Source organism: Sinocyclocheilus anshuiensis, unplaced genomic scaffold, assembly GCF_001515605.1.
Source record: "Sinocyclocheilus anshuiensis isolate Anshui unplaced genomic scaffold, SAMN03320099.WGS_v1.1 scaffold423, whole genome shotgun sequence".
NCBI classification, from domain to species: domain Eukaryota; kingdom Metazoa; phylum Chordata; class Actinopteri; order Cypriniformes; family Cyprinidae; genus Sinocyclocheilus; species Sinocyclocheilus anshuiensis.
Window position 1 is genome coordinate 944,131 of NW_015549610.1, and position 20,720 is coordinate 964,850.

Here is a 20,720-nt window from a genome sequence, read left to right on the forward strand (position 1 = left end):
TTTTGTTCAAATAAAAAAAGATTAAAAAGGGAGAATTTTGTTGTTCAGATTTGAACACTTCTTCAATGCATTGCAAATGCCTGTATAAATATGTGTGTATTATATATACTATCATACAAAAATCCGGTCTCTAATGCCTCAGCAAGGCTGCATTTATTTGATAAAAATACTGTAAAAACTGTAATATTGATAAATATTATTACAATTAAAAATACCTATTAACCTGTTAATTTGATATAATAATAATAATAATGTGTGTGTACATTATATTATTTTTTTTTTGTACATTATATAATATATTAATATAATTTAACATTTTAATGTATTCTTGTGATGGCAGGAAAATACACATTTCTGTTATAATTATTGCATGTCAAAACCATCTTGTCACTTAACATGCAAATAAAAAAAATGAAAAGACCTTTTACAATAATGTTAACTATAGTTTGCTGAGAATGTAATGTGTACTTCTGCATCACTCCATGTTGTTTTGACTAGCAAATGCCTCCAGTTACTATGCTCTTGGGTTTAGAAGTTCCCTGAGCTCATGAACTGCCTTGAAATCTTGTTATTCTCACCATTAAGTGACCAGTGAACCTACGCTGGATAGTTTGGAAGGAGTCAAAACCTCTTCAGCATACCAGACAGTCTATTAAGTCTCATTGTTGAAGCATGTCTAGCACAAACATTGCCCTCATGATTACATGTGCTGTGTTTCAGAATCCGCACAAATTCTTTCCCGAGGAGCGTTTTGGAGACGAGAGTCCCGTCCTGGCCTTGCGCCAGTCAGGTCGCTGCCGGGTCAACAGTACACCAGCTGTGGAGAGCATGTTCACTGACCTGGAGGCTCTGGTGGGCTTCCACCCCCCTCTGCCACCTCCTCCTCCACCCTATCATCCCCCGACCACCCCAGGCCATAGCCAGCAGCAGTATAAAACGGGCTGGAGACCTCGGGTCCCCACCCAACCTCCCTCCAGATCTTTCTCCTACCCCTGCAATCATGCACTCCTTCACAGGCAGCCCTCTTCGAAGATGGGCAGCCCAGTCTACCCACCAGGAGCCAAGCCCCTGCCCCCAGACTGCACTAGTGCACAGGGGGGGAGAAATCTTCATCCTGACAAGAAAATGGTGATTAATACCAATATATTATTCTAATTATTAGGGCTGAACGAAATGACCTAAAATCAAAATCTCAATTAATCTCAAAACATTTTACCTCGATGACAATTAATGAACGATTATTTTATTTTTTTATTTTTTGCACTCATAGTTCATTAAAGGTTTTTCTACTGTAAATATACTCAACTATTAAAGGTGGGATTTTAATTTCTAATGAAAGAGTGCATCTCTTTGTGATTTTAAAATAATTGAAGGAAAAACTATTTATGGTTATTGCATATATTATATTATAAATATTGTATATTATATTATATCATACTATATCGTATTTTTTGCTAACAAAATAAATGAATATTGGCATGTCAAAAGTAGAAAATAAAAAAAGCGCAGCACAGAATACCTACTCCGCCACGTTGCCGTCAAATACAAAAGTGGCCATGCCAACCTGCCACTGTAAACAAAAGCTTGCAACACTTGCCCTGCCTCCGGGGTCTTCTGATAGACCCTTTTCACATTTCTGGGTTTCTCAGCAGCGGAAGTAGTCATAGTTGGGTTAACTTCAGAAGCAGTGAATGGGAGAGGACCACAAAAATATTTTGGCATTCCCATTTGCTCACATAGCTAAAGGAAAACTCCACGATAGTGTTTTCATGACTTAAAAAAAAAAGGGAAAAAAAATGTAGAGAGACTGCTAACGGCAGTCAGAAGAGAGAATGATGTCAAATTTACCGTCCCTCCCATGAACGCTGCATTAGAAACACTCTCGCATTAGCATTAACTAGTTTTTTTGTAATTTGATGCAAAGGTTATATAATACAAAGTATAGTGTTATAAATGTACATTTTTTAAAAATAATTAAAATATAAAAACTTTACGATGCTGATGACCATTGAAAAGCGTCAAGTGAATTTAGGCATTACAGCAATATAATGTACAGTATGAAAAATGGGTTTCCATTGTGAGCTTTGCTAATGTATCTCCTCTAATTTATTCTTGCAGAACATGGAGCCTGTTATCAACGAGTTCATGCCAGACATCGCCATGGGTGTTTCGGCAATGAGCCTGAAGGAGCGGCGCCTTCCTGAGGTCTCCATGGAGTTGGAGAGTCACGAAGCCCACCCTCACCTTTCTACAGCTCCTCCCATGTCCCACAGCTACTCCAGTCGTCACCCGCACTCCTCCCGCAAGCGGCACGCAGCCGAACCCAAGCCTGAGGGCCCGCAGCCTGACTTCCCAGATCTCTATGAGTTCCCAGGCCGTCGCGTGCCTCCCTACAGTGGACCGGACCTCTATATCCACGGCCGTCAGGCAGGTGGTGGAGCGCCACCTCCGTCCTACTCCGAGGCTTCAGAATCCCTCCGCCTGGATGTGCTGGAACAGCCTCCGCAGAGACTAGACTTGGCAATCGTCTCGCAAGGGGGCGTTGCACAAGCCGTGCAGAGGTCATGGCCCATAAACGAGACGGACCTCACCTGTGGGCTTGGCCCCTCCACAGAACAGTATGAGGAATGGCCCACGGGCCGCCGGCCTGCGCCAGAAGGAATGGGGCTGGGCTTAGGGGCGAACGTTGGGTCTGGGGATGAGGGGGGCTTGGGTGCTCGAGACCGCAGGTCGCCCAGCAAACCCGAATACCCCTACAGGAAGTCTGCTCTCTGACCCCTGATTAAAAAGAGACTGACGACTGATTTAAATGCTAAGTGTAAGCTAACAGGTGAGGCACCAGCAGTCCTGCACTTCGTGTTCTTTTGAGGGCCAACAATATCTTGAAGTGATGAACGCCCATAAGCTGCGCGAGTGGCTGCTTTTCTGAAGGCTAAAGGGAGATCTGGATAGGTTTGAAACCCAGTGAGGAGAGCTTGGTTTGGTTGTGTGCACCCTGAAAAGAGGTCAAAAATGCAAAATATTTTAATCTGAGAGATCCTTAGATTTATGTACAGGATATTAATGTACAAGTATCACAGTATATTTCTTTTAATTTCATTTTCCTGAACAAACTATGTTGACTGGGGAAATATACATTCATCTATATGCATTTCGTTTCTTTGGAGTAAATTGGAAAAATATGAAGGCAATAAGTTGCAAACTCATTACTTTGTCTAGTCCTTGACAAACAGCTCCTTCTTTTGAGGGCAGAGTGGCAGTAATAGCTCATGTAATCTGCCGCATACGCCGGCTTTTACATTAGCCTGTGCAATTTAAGAACCGAGATGGAACATAAAAGGGAAAACAAATGAAATCCCCTGTCTCCTATGAGGCAACTTATCAGGCATAACAATGGCACAGATGCACCATTAAATGTGAATAGGGTTTTGTTTTAGCGTGTTTCACAACACAGATCTGCAGATTCATTCCACTATATTTAACTTTAAAAACTATGTTCTCTCAAGCAAAAATTTGGCATCCTTTTTTGCATTCAGATTCTCATTCCAAGGCTGCAGTTGGTGGCATTCCTGAGAGATGGCAAATATGGGTTGATCATTATCAGCCACGTTCTCCAGAACTGTACAGGATGCTCAACCAAACCAACCTCACGCCACATCCTCAGTCCTCTGGTTCAGTAGGACGGCAGCAGCCCATGGGCGGGAGTTCATTAGCTTTTCTGTGCTAGTTCTGTCAGCAACAATTATGATGTCATGAACAGGCTTTGCAAAAAAGAGAATTCTTGGAAGTGTCATGGATTTAGACACAAGTATTTACTTTTGATTTGCTACACAACACTTTAAGAAACAATATCATACACACTGCTGCAAACCCTACCTATAGATGAAGTGACTTATTTTAAGCTTGTTTTTTAGCATCCGAAATACCTGTATTCTTAAATAACTGTGCAATAGTGCAGCTTTTTCATTTTAAATATTCATTTTGCTTTCTTCTTCTTACAATAAAAACCTTTCTCAGATAATACTGACACGGCAAATATGCAGGCTAGTTCACTCAAAAATGCAAATTGTGTCCTCATTTACTCAACATCATGTCGTTCCAAACCTGTGTAACTTTTTCTCTCTCTGTAGAACACAGAAGATATTTTGAAGAACTGTTTTTGTCCATACAATCAAAGTCTGAGGTCCAACGACATCAACATTTGACCCCTTTGACTTTCACCGTGGACCGAAAAACCTTTAGACATTCTTCAAAATATATTTTTTGTGTTCTGCAGAAAGAAAATGTATCCTACTGATTTGAAACAACAACAGGGTTAGTGAATGAAGAAGGAATTTTCATTTTGGTGGAACTATCCCTTTAAGATAATCAACAATAGCCTTTCCCCACAAGCGATGACGGTACTGTATTCTCACATGTTCTCAAATGTTATTATATAAGAATCTCATGTTGTATTAGACCGGATGGGACCTCTGTTGAATATCCGAATGATCCTCAGCTGTATCCATCTCACATTCTTCACTTCAAGTGCTTCTTTCTTTGGAGCACAAGAAGCGTTTTATTGGTTGAAAGCACAACATTGTGAGAAATACTAAGAATGTCATTTCATTTCGTCAGATAAAAGTGCTCAGACAATTTATACGCTGGTAAAAGGCTCGAGTTTCAGTTGGATGGTCGATCAGATTTTATTTATTTTTGACAGTTAAGAACCCACAGTTAGACCAAAGATGAGTTTGGGAGGATGTTTGCGTTGCTTGGTGAATCCCGGAAGCATTTTATTTTATCTACCAGGTTTCTTTGCCTCTTAGCAAGTTGAACTGAAACCATTGGGTTGAGATTCATGCTTGTTACTCAAGACTCTTTGGTGACTGTGACCATCGAAGGAACATTTATCATCGATTGATTTTTATGGATCTCTCCCCAGGCACTTTGACTTACAGAGATGGCCTTGAAAGAGTTGATGTAAGGTTAGTACTGCTGTATACTTGTAGTTAACAGCCTTAAGACCTTACCTTGGCTAACGCAGTTCTCCATCTTAAATCGCATAAGGTCTTCTGTGCCAGAGAGACTCTCTACCTCTGAATAGCTCCTCTCAACATATTTCAGTCAATTCGATTTTCCTTCTTTATATTCTTTTCAACTTATTCAGACCTCTTGAGCCTCACCTTGAACATTTATCATTGGGGGACCAGAACCAACAGCTGGAAATCAGATTCTCACCACTTTCTCACATTTTTCTTTTCTTTACACTTGTTATTTTATTATAACTTAACAGCGCAGTTAAGATATGAGGACAGCGCCATCTTGCATAATAATGAACTCAATCTACAGTTATCACAGGTGTTATTCTTCATCTACCCTTGGTTGTTCTTCAGAATTGTTAGCTGCCTGATGCAGTTGCAGTGCAACGAATGGGTCCTCCTGGACTCCTACTACAACCCACCTCTGAGTCAAGCCTGAAAGAGTCATGAACCCTGAGTGGGAGAGCTCCAGTTTGCCATCCCGCGAAGCTTCAGAGGGTCAGATCCAAAAATAGATCCAACGTAGACCCTAGCTGGGGTGCAAGTGATCTCCTCAGAGAGTTGAAGTCATCTGAATCGAGCTGAGATTGGTAGGAGGCTGTTTGTCTCCTTTGAATGTCAAGGACATAGCTCTGGGTTTCTCTTTGCATCAGGCTTATCAGATACATGAAGATCTTCAGTCCCTGGTGCAAATGGTTCAGCCTTTCCTTTGGCGTATAACAAACTTGATAATACATCATGAGATTGAGCTTTCAGTATCTGTGGTTCTTTCAAAATGCAATGCATCGCAGCCTACTTAAGCCTACCTTCCCTGACCTCATTCCGCAGCAAAAAGAGGACGAGTGAAGCGATTTACTAACCACATTTATTCAGAATAAAAAGATATTTTGTTTCACAGAGCAGGTGTTTCACTCAAACTTAATTTTACCTTGCAGATCCTCCAGGTTTCATGTCAGCACGACAATGACGAATCAATGCACCTGTCACGCGACTTGTTTTACCACCAGCTCACACGTTCTTCTTTTGTGTCGGAAGCTCTTGTCAAAAGCGCAGTCATTTAAATTCTCAGTGTTGTGACTTTGTAACTCCAGCCTTCTGTACCAATGGCAATTTGAATTGGGTCATCTGACAAGCAAGACCTTTCGGTATGTTCTTTTTCCTTCTGTTTTTTATTTCCTGTTTTTATGTAACAGTTGCATGTTAGTTCTGATTTTCCTGTTACCTGTAACTCCAAGCATTGAGTAATTGGCATCAGCACTTCCCTTCGAGGCAGCCGAGAGGAGATCTGAGGTCTGTCATGTCATTCTAGCAAATCGCACTGGCTGCATCAAACCATGACCCAAAATCGACAGATGGATATTTAGGCCTACTGCTGCTGCTCGAGGTTTTCCTGCCAGCGGAGAACATTATTTCTTGACGTCAATGCCGATCCCAGCGATCTAGTCCCATATAGACCCAGCCATGCCTTAAACTTAAGGGGGAGGTTAGGAAAACTCCTTGGATCGCCTTCGCCTCTGCTATACTCAGGCCATTTTGAACTGCTAAGAAGTCAGTTATTTCATGCTATAAAACACCGATCAGATCATTTTGATTGCTGCAAAAGTCAATGCACAGTTTGAAGGTATTATTTTGTATTTTAGATGCACACTGACCTCATAATTAATACATTTCTATCACCAATGCCATTTGTGGTCATTTGGGTTTTGTGGGTTGCTTGCCTGAGAGACTGTTAGGGAATTAATTGGAAATGCATTTGAGCTCCCAGATGAGGAGCTTGAATCATTGTTTAGTCTGTCCTGTAGAAGAACTCAACTGGCATGTAGTTTGACGTAAATTTTTCATTGCTTAAGAATAATGGGTTCGTTTTGGGTGGGAATGAATTTGGCTACTATACTTAAACCGAGGAGTAAAAGCTAGAAGAGATGAAGGTACCCATTGCACTAAATTTTTGATTGTGATATGTGTAACGTTTGTTGTGGAATAGCGCCCTCTGTTGGCTCTATTGGTTTATTTTGACTGAAACTTCTGTTTATTCAGTTCTAGATTCACAGCTGAGTCATTTGTCTTCAACATTCATTCCTAATCCTTTTAGTATATTTGCATGGCATTGCATTATTTATCTCCAAAGTGCCGCAAGGCTGAACTGAACTGAAGGTTTGTGTTTTGGATGTGTGAGGGCCAAGGGAAGTTGTGTTTGCAGACTTTAAGTCGAGATCTCCAGGTTCTCTCTTGTGCTGTCTCTCTTACAGAGACGATTTAGTGCCTTCCCTGCCTGAGGCTGGGCTTCCTCCACACCCCTTTTGTCTTATGCAAGCCCTTTCTACAAACCTCTGTTAAACCGTCTCTTTGTAATACTGTAGCCAACGCTTAGTGTGCATAATGTTTAATTTGTCTTTTTTTTCTTCAGAAGATATTTTTCAAGATTTTTGGTACCTTTGATCACAGGCCTCAGAAATATGGTGTTTTGTTGTATGTAAAATGTAAAGTTTTTTATAAATATATATAAAACATGCGAATATCTATTTGAGACTTTGTGTGTGTGTGTGTGTGCATATATTTGTGTATATATACACGCACACATACAAAAAAAAAAAAAGCAGCATTCTTTTGTGGAGTTGTGGAAAGTGTCTATTTTTCTATTCTTTTCTTTGGCCGGTGTAGTTATGAACTTTACTCTGCAATTAGGTGACTAATGTCTTGGAAATAAATAGTTTTGAGTTATAATGATTGTGTGTGTGTTTTGTTGTTTGTTTGATTTCATTCATTCAAGCTGCCAGATGAGCAGCGAGTAACACCTTGCCATTAGTGGTAAATGGGAGAGGGAAACACAGAGCGTCTCACTAACCACACAATTTGCATAGAAACTGTCATGTAGAAATCACGATTCGGTTCCCACTGACATTTACAATTTAATTTCAAACCAACTGAAACAATGCATATGCTAACTCACACAAGCCTAGAGGCTTCAAAGTCATTTATTAAACTACTTAAGGTATAGATGGATGGATAGAATGTGGAAAGCCCTTATGGATATTGTTTGGGCCTGTTTATGTAAATTACTAGCTGCAGGCTTCATGACATGCCTAAAGATACCCTTAAATTGGGACTGAAATCATATACTACTTTTTTAATTAAATTAAAAAGTTAAGTCTAGTAGCCTTGGTCAGTTTTTTTCCCACTGCAATGGTGTGCAAAGCTTTGTCAGTTATTACCAGAACTCAAAATTTATATAAGTTACTGAACTAATGAAATATAAACACGGAAACAATTTCTCCCCAATGGAGTGTTCTTGGGTGTTCTTGTTCTTTGGATAAAAGACATACATCGCAGGGCCCAAATGTATTGCCATGTTTATTTCTCAAAGATAGGACATTAAAAAGTAACAGAATCTACAAACAAAACAGGTTAAAACAAGATAAAATGAATAAAGCGTTACTAGACAATTCACAATTGTAACTGAACAACCTGAAAAAGCACTTGCGTAGGTTTATCTAAACAGCTTTTTCCAATAGGCTGTAGATCTATTTACCCTGACATACATGAATGTGAATATTTGCTGTCTCATCAGAAAAGAATGAATACTGACTGCAGTCATGTATGTGATTGTGACTTCCCTAATAGCCTTCTGTAAATACTGGCACCATTTTAAATTGCTTAAAAGAGAGAGCTCCTGAGGATTGACTGCAATTCCTATTTATGACATTATAGAAGTGCTTTTCCATAAATCCATTGTTTTTAATCTTTCCATAATGCATCTTGGAGACGATCGACATGTTGATTTGAAATGGCAGGATTACAAGAAAAGAATTACAGTTACATCTTTGGAAACACAGATTCTGTCATACATCACTATACAAGGTCAAAATCATACAAGATTATGAGGGCCTGAATTTGAACTGCATATTTATTTTACAAAACCAGAGGTGGCCTTGGAATGAACAGATTGGGGGGCGGGGATTGACGACCATGAAGGATTGGATGTAGCTGGTATGCTTGAAGTGGCAGGGAGAAGGGCAGTTTAACTGCAGTAGTACTGGCCTGCATTGGCTCTTCGTCTCTTGCGGCTTTGCTGCTGTTCAAAGAAGTGACGGATGTCCTCAGGTGTCACCACCTAAACAAGGAGAGGAGAAGAAAATAAACACTAGACACTACAAGCTTACATTCAACTAAACCACACATTAAAAAAAAAAAACGCGCACACACACACACAGACACACAAACGAAAACCTACTTTTCCTTCTGCTGCAAATCGCTGCAGGTAGTCCTTCAGCTCAGTCTTCATGTCATTATATTCTGAGGAAAAATTCAATGTCAACATCACAGTTGAGCAGTTACATTTGAAATCTCTTGTCAATCAGAAAACTAATTCGTTTTGCTTTCACACAGATAAGGATGTTAGTACCACTTAACTCTACTAACCATGGATAATCTCCAGCTGCTGAACCCGATTTAAGTTGTTTAGGGCCGACATCAAGGGGTCACGACCCTCAGCTCCTCCTGCTTGTTCAGCCTGCATTGTAGACTTGCCCTTGTTTTCATACGCCAGGACAGTGTCCATCTCGTCCATAAGGAAAGACACTCCTGCATCTGTATAGATGACCTAAGCAAAGAAAGCAAAACATGAGACCAGAAACAATGTTGTTTCTTCATGTTGATTGTGTTTGAATGATACAGAATCACTCTGTTAAAGGATTAGTTTACTCACCCCCATGCCCAGAGCCGATCCTCCCTATACGCAAAATACACAAGCTGCGTAGAGGCCCCCTTGCTCTCAAAGATGATTTAATTTTAGTTTCGTTTTTGAATTTGGCCAGCAGTTATTAAAGCATGAATGTTCATTTCTTTTAATGCGGTGCGCTGTCGCCCTTTCTACGTAAAAATCAGTCAAATCATGTAATGTGAATGTCGTGCAGTCTAGCTCAAGTCTAAAAAAATTAGTTGAAAGCGTACCGAGCCACGGAAGAGACAGTTTCTCAAGCACTTTCCGCGAGCACGATTCGAGACGGAGCGAAACACAGACAAATGAGTTTCATTCATTCGTTCATAACCACTCCCCCCTTTCAGTTGAAAAGAAATGACGTTCTTTTGTGGAAAACATTCCAGGATTTTTCTCCATATGGTGGACTTTAATAGCGGCAAATAGGTTGAAGGTCTAAATTGCAGTTTCAAAGCAGCTTCAAAGGGCTCTACACGATCCCAGTTAAGGAATAAGGGTCTAGAGAAAAGATCGGTAATCAAAAAATAAATTAAAAAATTTAAATTGAAATAAAATTTGCATTAGCTCTGCGATGCGCATGCGTGATTTCACGCATTACGTAATTATGTAGGAAAGGTCCGGCATGGTTAGTTCTTCATCTGTGTACTCCGTTCAAAAAGGTAGGGTAGGGTGAAAAACTCCATCTCATTTTATCCTCTAACTTCAATGCCGTTTGACTCTCTTTACACGTTCGCTTTGTAAACACTGAGTCGGTACTTCCGCCTATGTCACACGTGATTTTTTTTTTTTAAATGACTGATCGTTTCACTAGATAAGACCCTTATTCCTCGGCTGGGATCATGTAGAGCCCTTTGAAGCAGCATTGAAACTGCAATTTGGACCTTCAACCCATTGGCTCCCACTGAAGTCCACTATATGGAAAAATTCTGGAAGTCAACTAATCCTTTAAACTAGGGTGAAAGCAGTATTATGTAGTAAACCTCCTCTGTAAAGTGTGTTTGAGCTGTACCTTGCAGTCGGAGCAGGTGCAGAGTTTTGTGCGCCAGGCAGACAGCCAGAACACAGCGCCCTGCAGAGTCCGGCTCCTCCCCGAGGCCTTCATCTCTCTCAACCTGCAACCTGAGCACAAACCCTCCTCTGAGGAGCCTTCAGCTTCTTCCTGGTGTTTCCGCTTACAGGCGGATGTCCCGTTGTCCTGCACCTGACGGCAGAGAGAAGGTCACCAAATCTTGATCACTGCTTCATCTCTTCCTGTGTAGATTGTTCAAATCATTTCTCATTCATACAGCCGAGTTGGCATTCTTGCTAACAGCAACAAAACAATGTGGTGCAAATTCAGTTTAGCTCGATATCTGCAAATTACAGCTTAATTGAGACAGATGAAGCATAATAGATGAACCGATTCCCCAATGAAAAGTCTTTCAGACATGCATCATCTAACCGAACTACTGCCACCTTGTGGTGAGACTTCAAAACAAAGGCATATCTGTGTCTAAAAACAGCTAAGTGCATCGTGCCTTAAAACACTTATTCATTGAATACAAGTAGGAGATTTAAGTTTGGCTGTCCACAATAAAATGGACTGAACAGGACTTAATTGAATTAAAAATGCCATGTCATGTTTCATCCTCCTATTTAGAGACAAGAAAACACACATTACAGCAAACAGCAAGTACCTTCTCATCAACAGGGCTCCTAGGGTTCTCATTTTTTATTTTCCTCTCCTCTTCATCATTTTCTACCTCCACCTTCACATCCTCCTCTCCTTTGCATGGACTTACTTTTGTCATGGGTGGCACTGATGCAAACAAGACATAATAAACCTTCACAAATGCATAATTGTTGTAAACACTGTAAACGGCTTTACTGTCACTTTTGATCAGTTTAATGTGTCCTGGCTGATACATTCATTTCTCTCTTTTTAAAGAGAACTTTACACTTGTTTTCATACTAAATTATCTATAAATGCAAAACGGAAGCAGAAAAATGTATACAACATTACCTGCAATATGTGCAGCATAGTTCCAAAGGAAAGGTGTTTTATTCATGCACGACTCGCAGATCATCTCTTGCAGCTCCACACAGTCTGGCACTACGCAGCCTAAATGCTGAGAGAAACACACAGAGATGTTCTCAAACATTTCAACCTGAATGCATTCTGCTCCTCATCTACACACACATAAAGAACACTAAACCATGTTCATGTCCTGCAATCTGATTTGATACTAACCCGACCATGGAACCAGTCCTCACACACAATACACTGGATCATCTCATCTGGAACCTGAAGAGAGAACATGGTTCATATATGCATGTGATCTACTCAATGCAAGATAATAAAAACACTCTAAACATCCAAACACAATACACATCTGAATACGGATTCATAATTAAAAACTTTATTTGCAATACAACATACAATAACAGAATAATAGAACATTATTATAGAATGCAACTCAATCTAAAGCGCACATTACCTCATCCTCTGGATCTGGGTAGGGTCTGTCACATGTGCAATACAAGCCAAAAAAATTATGGCTGTATTTGTTCCCTGAATTCACTTTCTCTTTATCCTGTATAACAGAACTCCATCAGATTAGAAAAGTCCAATTAAAACGCAAAGACACAAATTCAAACTAACAGCAAAGCGTATCTTACCGCAAATAGCTTGCACTCCATTTCCCCAAACTTGTCGTTTCCACAATCACATCGAAAATTCCTGTATTATCAATAAGGTTTTGAGTGCAGCTTACTCGTAACATATCACAATGCCTCAGCAAGCACAATTTAAAGTAGGATCTGTGTGTAATTCAATCCAAACCATCTAAAAACACTGATGCCTTTAGTTTTATTGCCTCCAGGAAATTTCTTCACATTAAAATTATGTTTTATGTGACGGTTCTCATTAGGTCTGTCAAAAAAAATTAGAATTTCGAATATTCGTCGAATTTAAAATAAAAATCCACATTCTAATGCAAAAACGTTGCATTGGCGCACGAGTTGCAATGACGATGTAAGTGTCGTTGCATTATAATGTTTTGTTAACCTATCCAGTTGAAGCCACTAGATGCGGCGCTGCTGCGTTGTTATTAAAAACATCGCGGAAAAAGAGAACATCAATGTGGAGAAGATCTTGTTTACATCAAAACTGAAACCAGGCCATTCACACAGAACACGTATTTCGTGTTTTCTAGAGTGACATCTATTACTATCGCACAAAGGAGCCGCATGTTTAGAAAGCCATGTAAAATTAATGCAAGTTTAACTTTGAAAAAAGCACATCTCGAGACTTTATGGTGGGTTTTTTCCCCATCCCACTGCATCTCATGTTTTTAAATGAAAAATGTACTCTGTGTGAATGGCTTTCCGCCCTTTGTATTAAACTATACATACATACATGATGCTGTTTTGTTTATAGTTGTTTAAGCAACTTAATTCATTATAATTGGTTTATAAACATTATTTTAAACTAATATTGTTAATTTGCTGCCTGTTGCAGTTATTTAATGACCAGTTCTATATTTGAAATATTTTAGCTATTTTTTGTAAAATTATGTAATTACTGATAATAATATTTTGAGGGATGTTGTAGTTTAGCCTGTAGTGTAATCTATTCCATTCTATTTCATAAATATTTTTTTTAGATACTCCATTTTTTCCATTCTATTTTAGACAGTCCATTTTGCGTGGTTTTGTTGTGAGATCTGGCAACCGAGCTACAGTGTGTACTTGCAATATGGCGGCGTGCGAGCTGAAGGGAGAGCTGAAGTACCGAGATGGACGGACAAGCCAGTTTACAGTACAAGCAGATGGCAATTTGAAATCAATGATAACTGGCATCAAGAAATTAAATGCTGATATATCTGAAGTTTTGACGGCTCTTGTTGAACAAGAAAGGGGCTCAGCGGAAAACAGCACAGCAGATGTAGATGGTAAGCTGCTAAAATGAAGACCGGCTTGTTTATGGAAAACCAACAGACTTAAAATATAAAATAAATAAATGAAAAATACATACAATAAAGACTACGAAGGTGGCTAAAAGTCTCCCCTCATATGACAGCGAGCTTCTTCTGTCGTTTGTTAAGTAGTGACCAAACTTTTATTTATTTATTTATTTACTTACTACAAATACTTTATTACTTCAATATTCTTATTACAATTAAGTCAGCGTCATTATATTTTGTCATAATTATTTTATTGTCTAATTTGAATATAATTCAAATTTTGATCATATTTAAGTACAAAATTCAAATGTAGTTTTTCAGCAATTTTGACAGCCCTAGTTCTCATTCAAGTCTTCACTCTCATTGCCTATGATGCAGCTAGTGCAAATACATCAAGGAAAAACAGCTAAATAATTCCGCTGTCATACTGTCAAAAATATATTAACACACATTAGGCAAAATAGTTTGCAAAATGCACATGGAAGCCCTTCAGCAAACCATCAAACAATAAATTTCAGATCTGCTTAAATGGGTTAGAGCAGCAGCAAATGTACCTTCTAACATAGTATCATGGCTTCAGTGGTTATTTTAGATGGACTGTGGAAATATTCACCTCTTGGTATATAGCTCAAAAAGGTCATGGCCTTCATGGCACTTGTAGGAGCATGCCAGACAGATGCCAGCTGGCTCTCCTCCCTTTGGTGTGCAGGTGTTGCAGGCATACAGAGCCTGACGCTTCACATATCCCTGTCAGGACAAAAAAAAATCACCTGGTTTTCAGAACATATAACTTATTTTCATTTGAGAATGTTAATGTAAATACAGAGCATTTGCTGACAACTACTGTTAAAGGTATCTTGCGATTATCTGTTATTGCAAGAAGGTTTATTTCCGACAAATAGACGCAGCATCGACGCATTATTGATGATGTTTTGTGCTAAACCCAAATCAAAACAATCCTACAAACATTTTGCAAGAATTATGCTGAACACCAAGATGAAATAGGCTGTGTCAAGGTATGATCCGCTTGCTAAAAACGGATTATTTGAAAAGTCAGCGTTTACATAAAGACGTCAAACCTCTGGATACGAGCATTTCTCTGAATCACTCCCTCCAAGAACAGCGGAGGCTTCGTTCTCCAGTTCTTCATCCTCCTCTAAGACGTCCACCAGAGATACAGTAGCCTCTTCCTCTCCAACATTTGCCGCCATCCTTGAAGAGACGAGCGCAAAAAAATGTTTCTAGTTCCTGTTCCAGGGCACGAACCGAGACACGAACTAACTGAATTGTCAGCAAGATCACGCTTTACTGGAGACAGTGGGTCCTCTGTTATAGAACTAAACGAAAAATGTAGGAAAGTGTAATGCAATTTGACATTACCCGAACATATTCTCGGGATTAACTGTGACAATAACAAAACCAACGCTGCTTCCGGTTTATGCAAATACGATATGTTTTGGCGGGAGAGTTGCTGGAGTTGTAAATATAATTTATTATTTTTAGGGCTCTTTTTTTCTGACTAATGTGTATTCATACATCACACCCATATTAACTCAATGATTCTGAATAAACAGAAAAAAAAGGAATTTTCGCAAAGCTAATTTGATAGATCAGAGTTCAGTGTTGCCATGTCCACTCATTATACCGCTTATAAATAGTGTGTCACTCATACGTTTTTTTAAATATATAATTATATATATATATATATATATATATATTTAAACATTCTTCAGTTGTCACATTTTTACATGGTTCTGAAGTTTTGACGGCTCTTGTTGAACAAGAAAGGGGCTCAGTGGAAAACAGCACAGCAGATGTAGATGGTAAGCTGCTAAAATGAAGACCGGCTTGTTTATGGAAAACCAACAGACTTAAAATATAAAATAAATAAATGAAAAATACATACAATAAAGACTACGAAGGTGGCTAAAAGTCTCCCCTCATATGACAGCGAGCTTCTTCTGTCGTTTGTTAAGTAGTGACCAAACTTTTATTTATTTATTTATTTACTTACTACAAATACTTTATTACTTCAATATTCTTATTACAATTAAGTCAGCGTCATTATATTTTGTCATAATTATTTTATTGTCTAATTTTTGTAACTTCTTTCTATTTTTGAAACCCATGTTATAGATGAAGAGGAAGAGGACAGTGATGAAGAGGATAAGACCACAGAAATGGCCACCAAAAAGTCAAACTCAGAGCCTCCAAACAAGCGGATAAAAACCTTGCGTTCATGATCTTCAGAACTGCCATTGTTTTGTTATGGCCTTTATTACATAAAGATGTGTGTATGTACATCAGTACCCTCCTCCTCGGAAAAACCTTTATGTCAGCCACAATTTCAAGATTTTGCCTTAATTTGTTCCCAATTCTGTTTATGTATTTCTAAGTTATTTTTCATAACTTCAGGTTCCTCTAAAAGGCGAAAGTATAACTGTGAAATTAAAATTGTTTTAACAATACATTTTTCATGTTGTAAATAGTTACAAATTGACAGTGGTTATCAGTACTGTGGTTTCTTCAGCTAACAGGTGATAATAAACCACTGTGCAATAAACTGGATTCAAACTGTCCAATAAAATGTCTGAGTTTGTGACTGAGAAATCAATGTAACAGACTGCACATTACATTTCTTTATTGATTTTTGTCAGAGTTGTTTCAAACCACAGTGTATTAAGATTGCAATGGAAAGTTATTAACAAATACCCATTAAACATTATCATTATAAATTCACAGTCAAGCCCTTTTAGGCAAAAATGATTTGCCTTTTTTGAACATTTCAACAAAGACACTGTTGACAAAAAGACGTGATTTTAAACATCAAAACACTTGGGTCTGCGGCACAGGTTGAAGTTGAGAAGTTTGAGACCCAATGTTTTGTGCCAGACTCATTACAACCTAACACACCCAACAAGTCTAAATAACCTTTGCATTTCTTATACAAGATAAGATTACTCACACTGTCAAATGATGCAGATATCCCTCAACAATAAGACATAAGATTGAGTTCACAACTATTCCACACAGACACGAATATGTACAATTTGCTTTCTGAAACACAGATGTCTTTTCTCTGAGGACACTTCATTATCACTATGATACATGAAAAATAGTATTTGTCAAATAAGGAGAAAATACTCTTGCCATGTCTAGCGCTGACAAGAAATCATATTTGAACAAAATACTGATAACAAAGTGTATTTTTAATACAAAACTTTCCTTATTACAACTCCTTGCTTTGTTCCAGCCTTGAGTGCATTTTATATTCAAAACAAATAAAAAGATAGACAGTTATAAACAAATGGACAATACATATGTGGCACCACTGTCAGCGGTTTTCTTATTTTCCACTAATAAAATGTCCACTGGAGTTGAGAACAAATGCCTGGAGCATTAAAGTTCCTCATAGTACGGAAACAATTACAGCTGTCCACACCGACAAATCTTTATTCTTCTTGATTTATAGTAAATCTACCCACCGTCAGAAGTGTAATTCAAGTAGTACACCGAGTTCAACACACAGCCCCATCAACATTCTCCACATCTTGGGACAATGGCTTAATTGCCTCCATTTAGGCTACTTAGATTTCATTTATCAAATTTAATTTCAATTATAAAAGTTTTTTTCAGTGAAATCAAGACAAAAGTACCATAAGACTGAGCCAACATGGAAAATACTTCTGGATCCCGTTATAAATCTACTTTTATTAAAATGTGGACCAATTTTGCCATTCAGCTTGAAAGAGTACGAAACATCACCTATAGTCCAGTTTTTTTGCTAAAAATACACAATAAAAACTGGTGTGGAACTGCAAGTGACTCAAACAATTAGCTGATAAAGAAAAAAAAAAAGCATAACATAAAATTAATCCTAAACACACTCCCCTTTTAATTCCTACACCAAAAAAATTTCAGGACCAAGTCTTAAAAAATAATTATCTTATTTATGAATGCACTTTTGTATTGCCCAACCCCTAAGACACCAAACTGCATGGCACCTCCTCCTCATCTTTAACAATCACTTCACGTGTCAATCAGCTGCAGTCTGCTGATCTGATTGGAGGCCTTGGCGAAGGTTTGGTGACGGTTGCAGAGAACAGCAAGGCAGATGGGCAGAATACAGTATCCTACAGTTTTGGGGTCCGCCCTTGTGCAGGAGTAAAGAAAGAGGAACACCTGGAGGTAGGGAATGAGGAAAATGGTGGCCCACACCCAGAAGGGCAGGAGGAGAAGTCTCGTTTTCAGAGTCACGATCCATGAGGTTGAAGATGGGGAAGAGGAAGAAGCATCTCCCGACCATTTTGTCTGCGCTCCAGCTGCCTTTTCTACTTGTGCCAGTGCAAGTCGGTTGTATGTTTGGCTGATCTCAAATATATAATACACGGCAGCGACACTGGCCAACAAGTACAGTCCGACGCCGATCCACCCCATCCGCTGGCGGAAATTCATCATTCTCCATGCTCTTCTCTGGAGAAACAAAGACAGCAAATGCCCAGGATGACAAGAAACCATGTGAAATCATGTGATCAATGGTATGATCACTGTTGAATATTCAGGAAATAAAAATCAAATCAGCTCAGCTTAAACTGTCAATTATCACTGAAAAAAATACCAGTATTGTCATTAAATACTTATTAAATATACTAGTTCATATTTAATTATATTCACTAAAAATATATCACTAAAATATTTAATTTTCAAAATATTAACTTCCTTGATGTTGTACGAAACACATTCCTAAAATAATTATAAAACTCTAGCTTGAAATATTAAATAAACAAAGAGGACGTTCTTCAAACACAAGAAAAATCACCATCTGGATATTTCTCAGAGCTGTTGACTAGTACTGTTGTGTCATTATTATATAGCGACACGCTATATCCACTAAACACATGATTACACATGAGTGTTACTTACTGTGATCACACGATCAATCCATTTTGCGCGGTTTGCAGGACAATATGTTTCTCAAGTCAAAACACACAACGTTGCCACAGAATTGTTGTCATAGGACACACTTCCCGGAATAGCAACATCCGGGAAGTTTCCCGTGAATCTTCGCCGACTTTATTATTAACCTCGCAAAGTAGTCTACTGCCCCCCAGAGCATCACTGTGTCATATACAACGCCAGAAATCAAAATATGTGTACACACAGGTGTGCTGTAACACCAACGGTTTTACCAAGCACAAATTCACTACAGAGGACAAATCGCTACCTTACATGACAGTTAGCAGTTGTAAAATTACAAGAGAGATTTAAAGGACCACAACAATTTTGAGATAAGAAAATGATTTAAACTGTATTAATCTATCCCTATAAACCTACCCCTAAACTTCACAGAAAACATTCAGCATTTTGACATTTTATAAAATATATATAATTTTGTGATTTATAAGCTGATTTCCTTAAAATGTCAAACTCTTTTTTTCTTTTCTTTTCTGTTTAACGATACTTGAGGGGTTATATTTGTTATCATTTATGCAATTTAATATTATTTATTTTATATAATATTTATATTATTTTTAAAGAATTAAAAGAGCAGTTTCATGTCTATCCTTCCTTGTATTGTTTGTTCAACTGGCCGAGGTTGATATGGTATTTAGAAAGTAATTAGTAATAAGCAGTGTTGGACAGTGATTAGTTACATTAATACAGTAATATTACGTTGTGCAGTAACTAGTAGTGTAACTAATTACTAATAAGATTTCAGTAATAATATTACAGTTACCATCCATAAAACAGCTAGTTACTTAGTTTTGATCCCTCAATGCCTACTGATTTGAAATCCAACAATCCAGTCATTCCTAGATTTATTTTCATAATTTGTATGACTCATGAACACATGAAGTCACCAGAGCAGCAGGCAAGCTTGGAATATGGAAAAGCTTACATTTGACGGATGGAAATATTGCCATTACATTGATTTTGTGAGAAGAAAAGATGATCCGAACACCAATGTGTTAGTTGTGGCATTATGGAAGTTGTGGCATTATACTTTACTCTGGCATTACATGGCTTGCCCACCCACATCCCTCTGATCCCGATATAAATTGCATTACTATATTTAAAAATCTTTTTAGAAAATGAAACATTTCCTTACAAACTTATACTATTTATTTTGATAAAATGCAGTACATTGTGAATATAATCGTATGTGGGAAATAGAGAAATTAGCTACAATTAACTTACACAACTTACACAATACACATGACAATTAATGAGGTGAATACAACACTTAAAAGTCACTATCAATCACCAGTGAGTGTTTGTGATAACTTCTGACTGTGATCCAATGTGGATTTTGGTCAAATGATGAGGCAGAAATATATTGTTAGTAACATTTCAGAATTTATTTTTATTTTTTTGGGTATTAAGCAATTAGGCCTAGGCTACAACTTCCGTGGGGCGTGAAGGAAAAGTAATAGTGTAACATAGGCTATTACTGTTGCCATAACGTAGTAGCCTAAGTAAAGTAATAATATTACTTTTGAAAGGAGAAATTAGTTAGTAAGTAGCCTAATGAATTACATTTTTTTAATTTACAGTTTTTTATATTTATACCGAGCATAGTGTAATGTGGGGTTTGGGTTTTGTTTTTGTTTCACGTTCATGTTCATGTCTTTTATTATTTAGTTTAGTCATGTTCCCTGTTTGTGTCATGCTTCCCTTGCCCTCATGTATTCATGTCATTGGTTCCTCTGTTCATTGTGTCATGTTCTGATTGGTTGTCTTAGTCATGTGTCTTGTTTCCCATTGGTTTGTTCTTGTCTTGTGACCCTCTTGTCTGCTATAAGTAGCCTTCATGTTCCCATTGTGCCCTTGTCGTGTATTGAAGTTGTAACCTGCTGTCGGTGAGTCTAGTCTGTTCAAGTCAAGTCTGTTCATGCCAAGTCAAGTCTGTTCATGCCTCGTCAAGCCAAGTCTGTGTTTCTAGTCTTCGTCTGTTTTGGATTATGTTTGAATCACTGTAAATAAAACTGCACTTGGGTTCTCACTACGCTCGCCTTCAGTGGACTGATTCGTTACAGA

At 38.3% G+C, this 20,720-nt stretch overlaps 2 protein-coding genes across 2 annotated transcripts in view; one reads left to right on the forward strand and one right to left on the reverse strand.

Moving 5' to 3' along the window:
- The window catches only part of LOC107659192 (BTB/POZ domain-containing protein 7-like), a 66,804-nt gene extending 62,698 nt beyond the window's left edge, over window positions 1-4,106 (forward strand). Inside the window, exons 10-11 of the mRNA XM_016448041.1 lie at window positions 721-1,128; window positions 2,119-4,106. Coding sequence (XP_016303527.1) covers window positions 721-1,128; window positions 2,119-2,775 — 1,065 coding nt within the window. The 3' untranslated portion in view covers window positions 2,776-4,106. The remainder of the gene's footprint in view (window positions 1-720; window positions 1,129-2,118) is intronic.
- Window positions 4,107-8,354: 4,248 nt separating this feature from the next.
- On the reverse strand, window positions 8,355-15,114 carry LOC107659193 (putative E3 ubiquitin-protein ligase UBR7). Its single transcript, XM_016448042.1, has 11 exons — window positions 14,762-15,114; window positions 14,296-14,429; window positions 12,397-12,457; window positions 12,216-12,311; window positions 11,969-12,022; window positions 11,741-11,846; window positions 11,415-11,536; window positions 10,748-10,939; window positions 9,441-9,621; window positions 9,253-9,314; window positions 8,355-9,132 (listed from the first exon to the last, which is right to left on the reverse strand). Exons 1-11 carry the CDS (start codon window positions 14,891-14,893, stop codon window positions 9,040-9,042), a joined length of 1,233 nt encoding a protein of 410 aa, XP_016303528.1. The 5' UTR covers window positions 14,894-15,114; the 3' UTR covers window positions 8,355-9,039.
- Window positions 15,115-20,720: the final 5,606 nt, after the last annotated feature.

Excerpts from the sequence above, each read along its gene's own strand:
- LOC107659193 (XM_016448042.1), bottom strand. The coding sequence starts at position 14,893 with ATGGCGGCAAATGTTGGAGAGGAAGAGGCTACTGTATCTCTGGTGGAC. Across the intron at positions 12,458-14,295 it reads TTTGAGCTATATACCAAGAG|GAATTTTCGATGTGATTGTG; the intron begins GTGAATATTTCC and ends TTGATAATACAG. Across the intron at positions 12,023-12,215 it reads ACCCAGATCCAGAGGATGAG|GTTCCAGATGAGATGATCCA; the intron begins GTAATGTGCGCT and ends TTCTCTCTTCAG.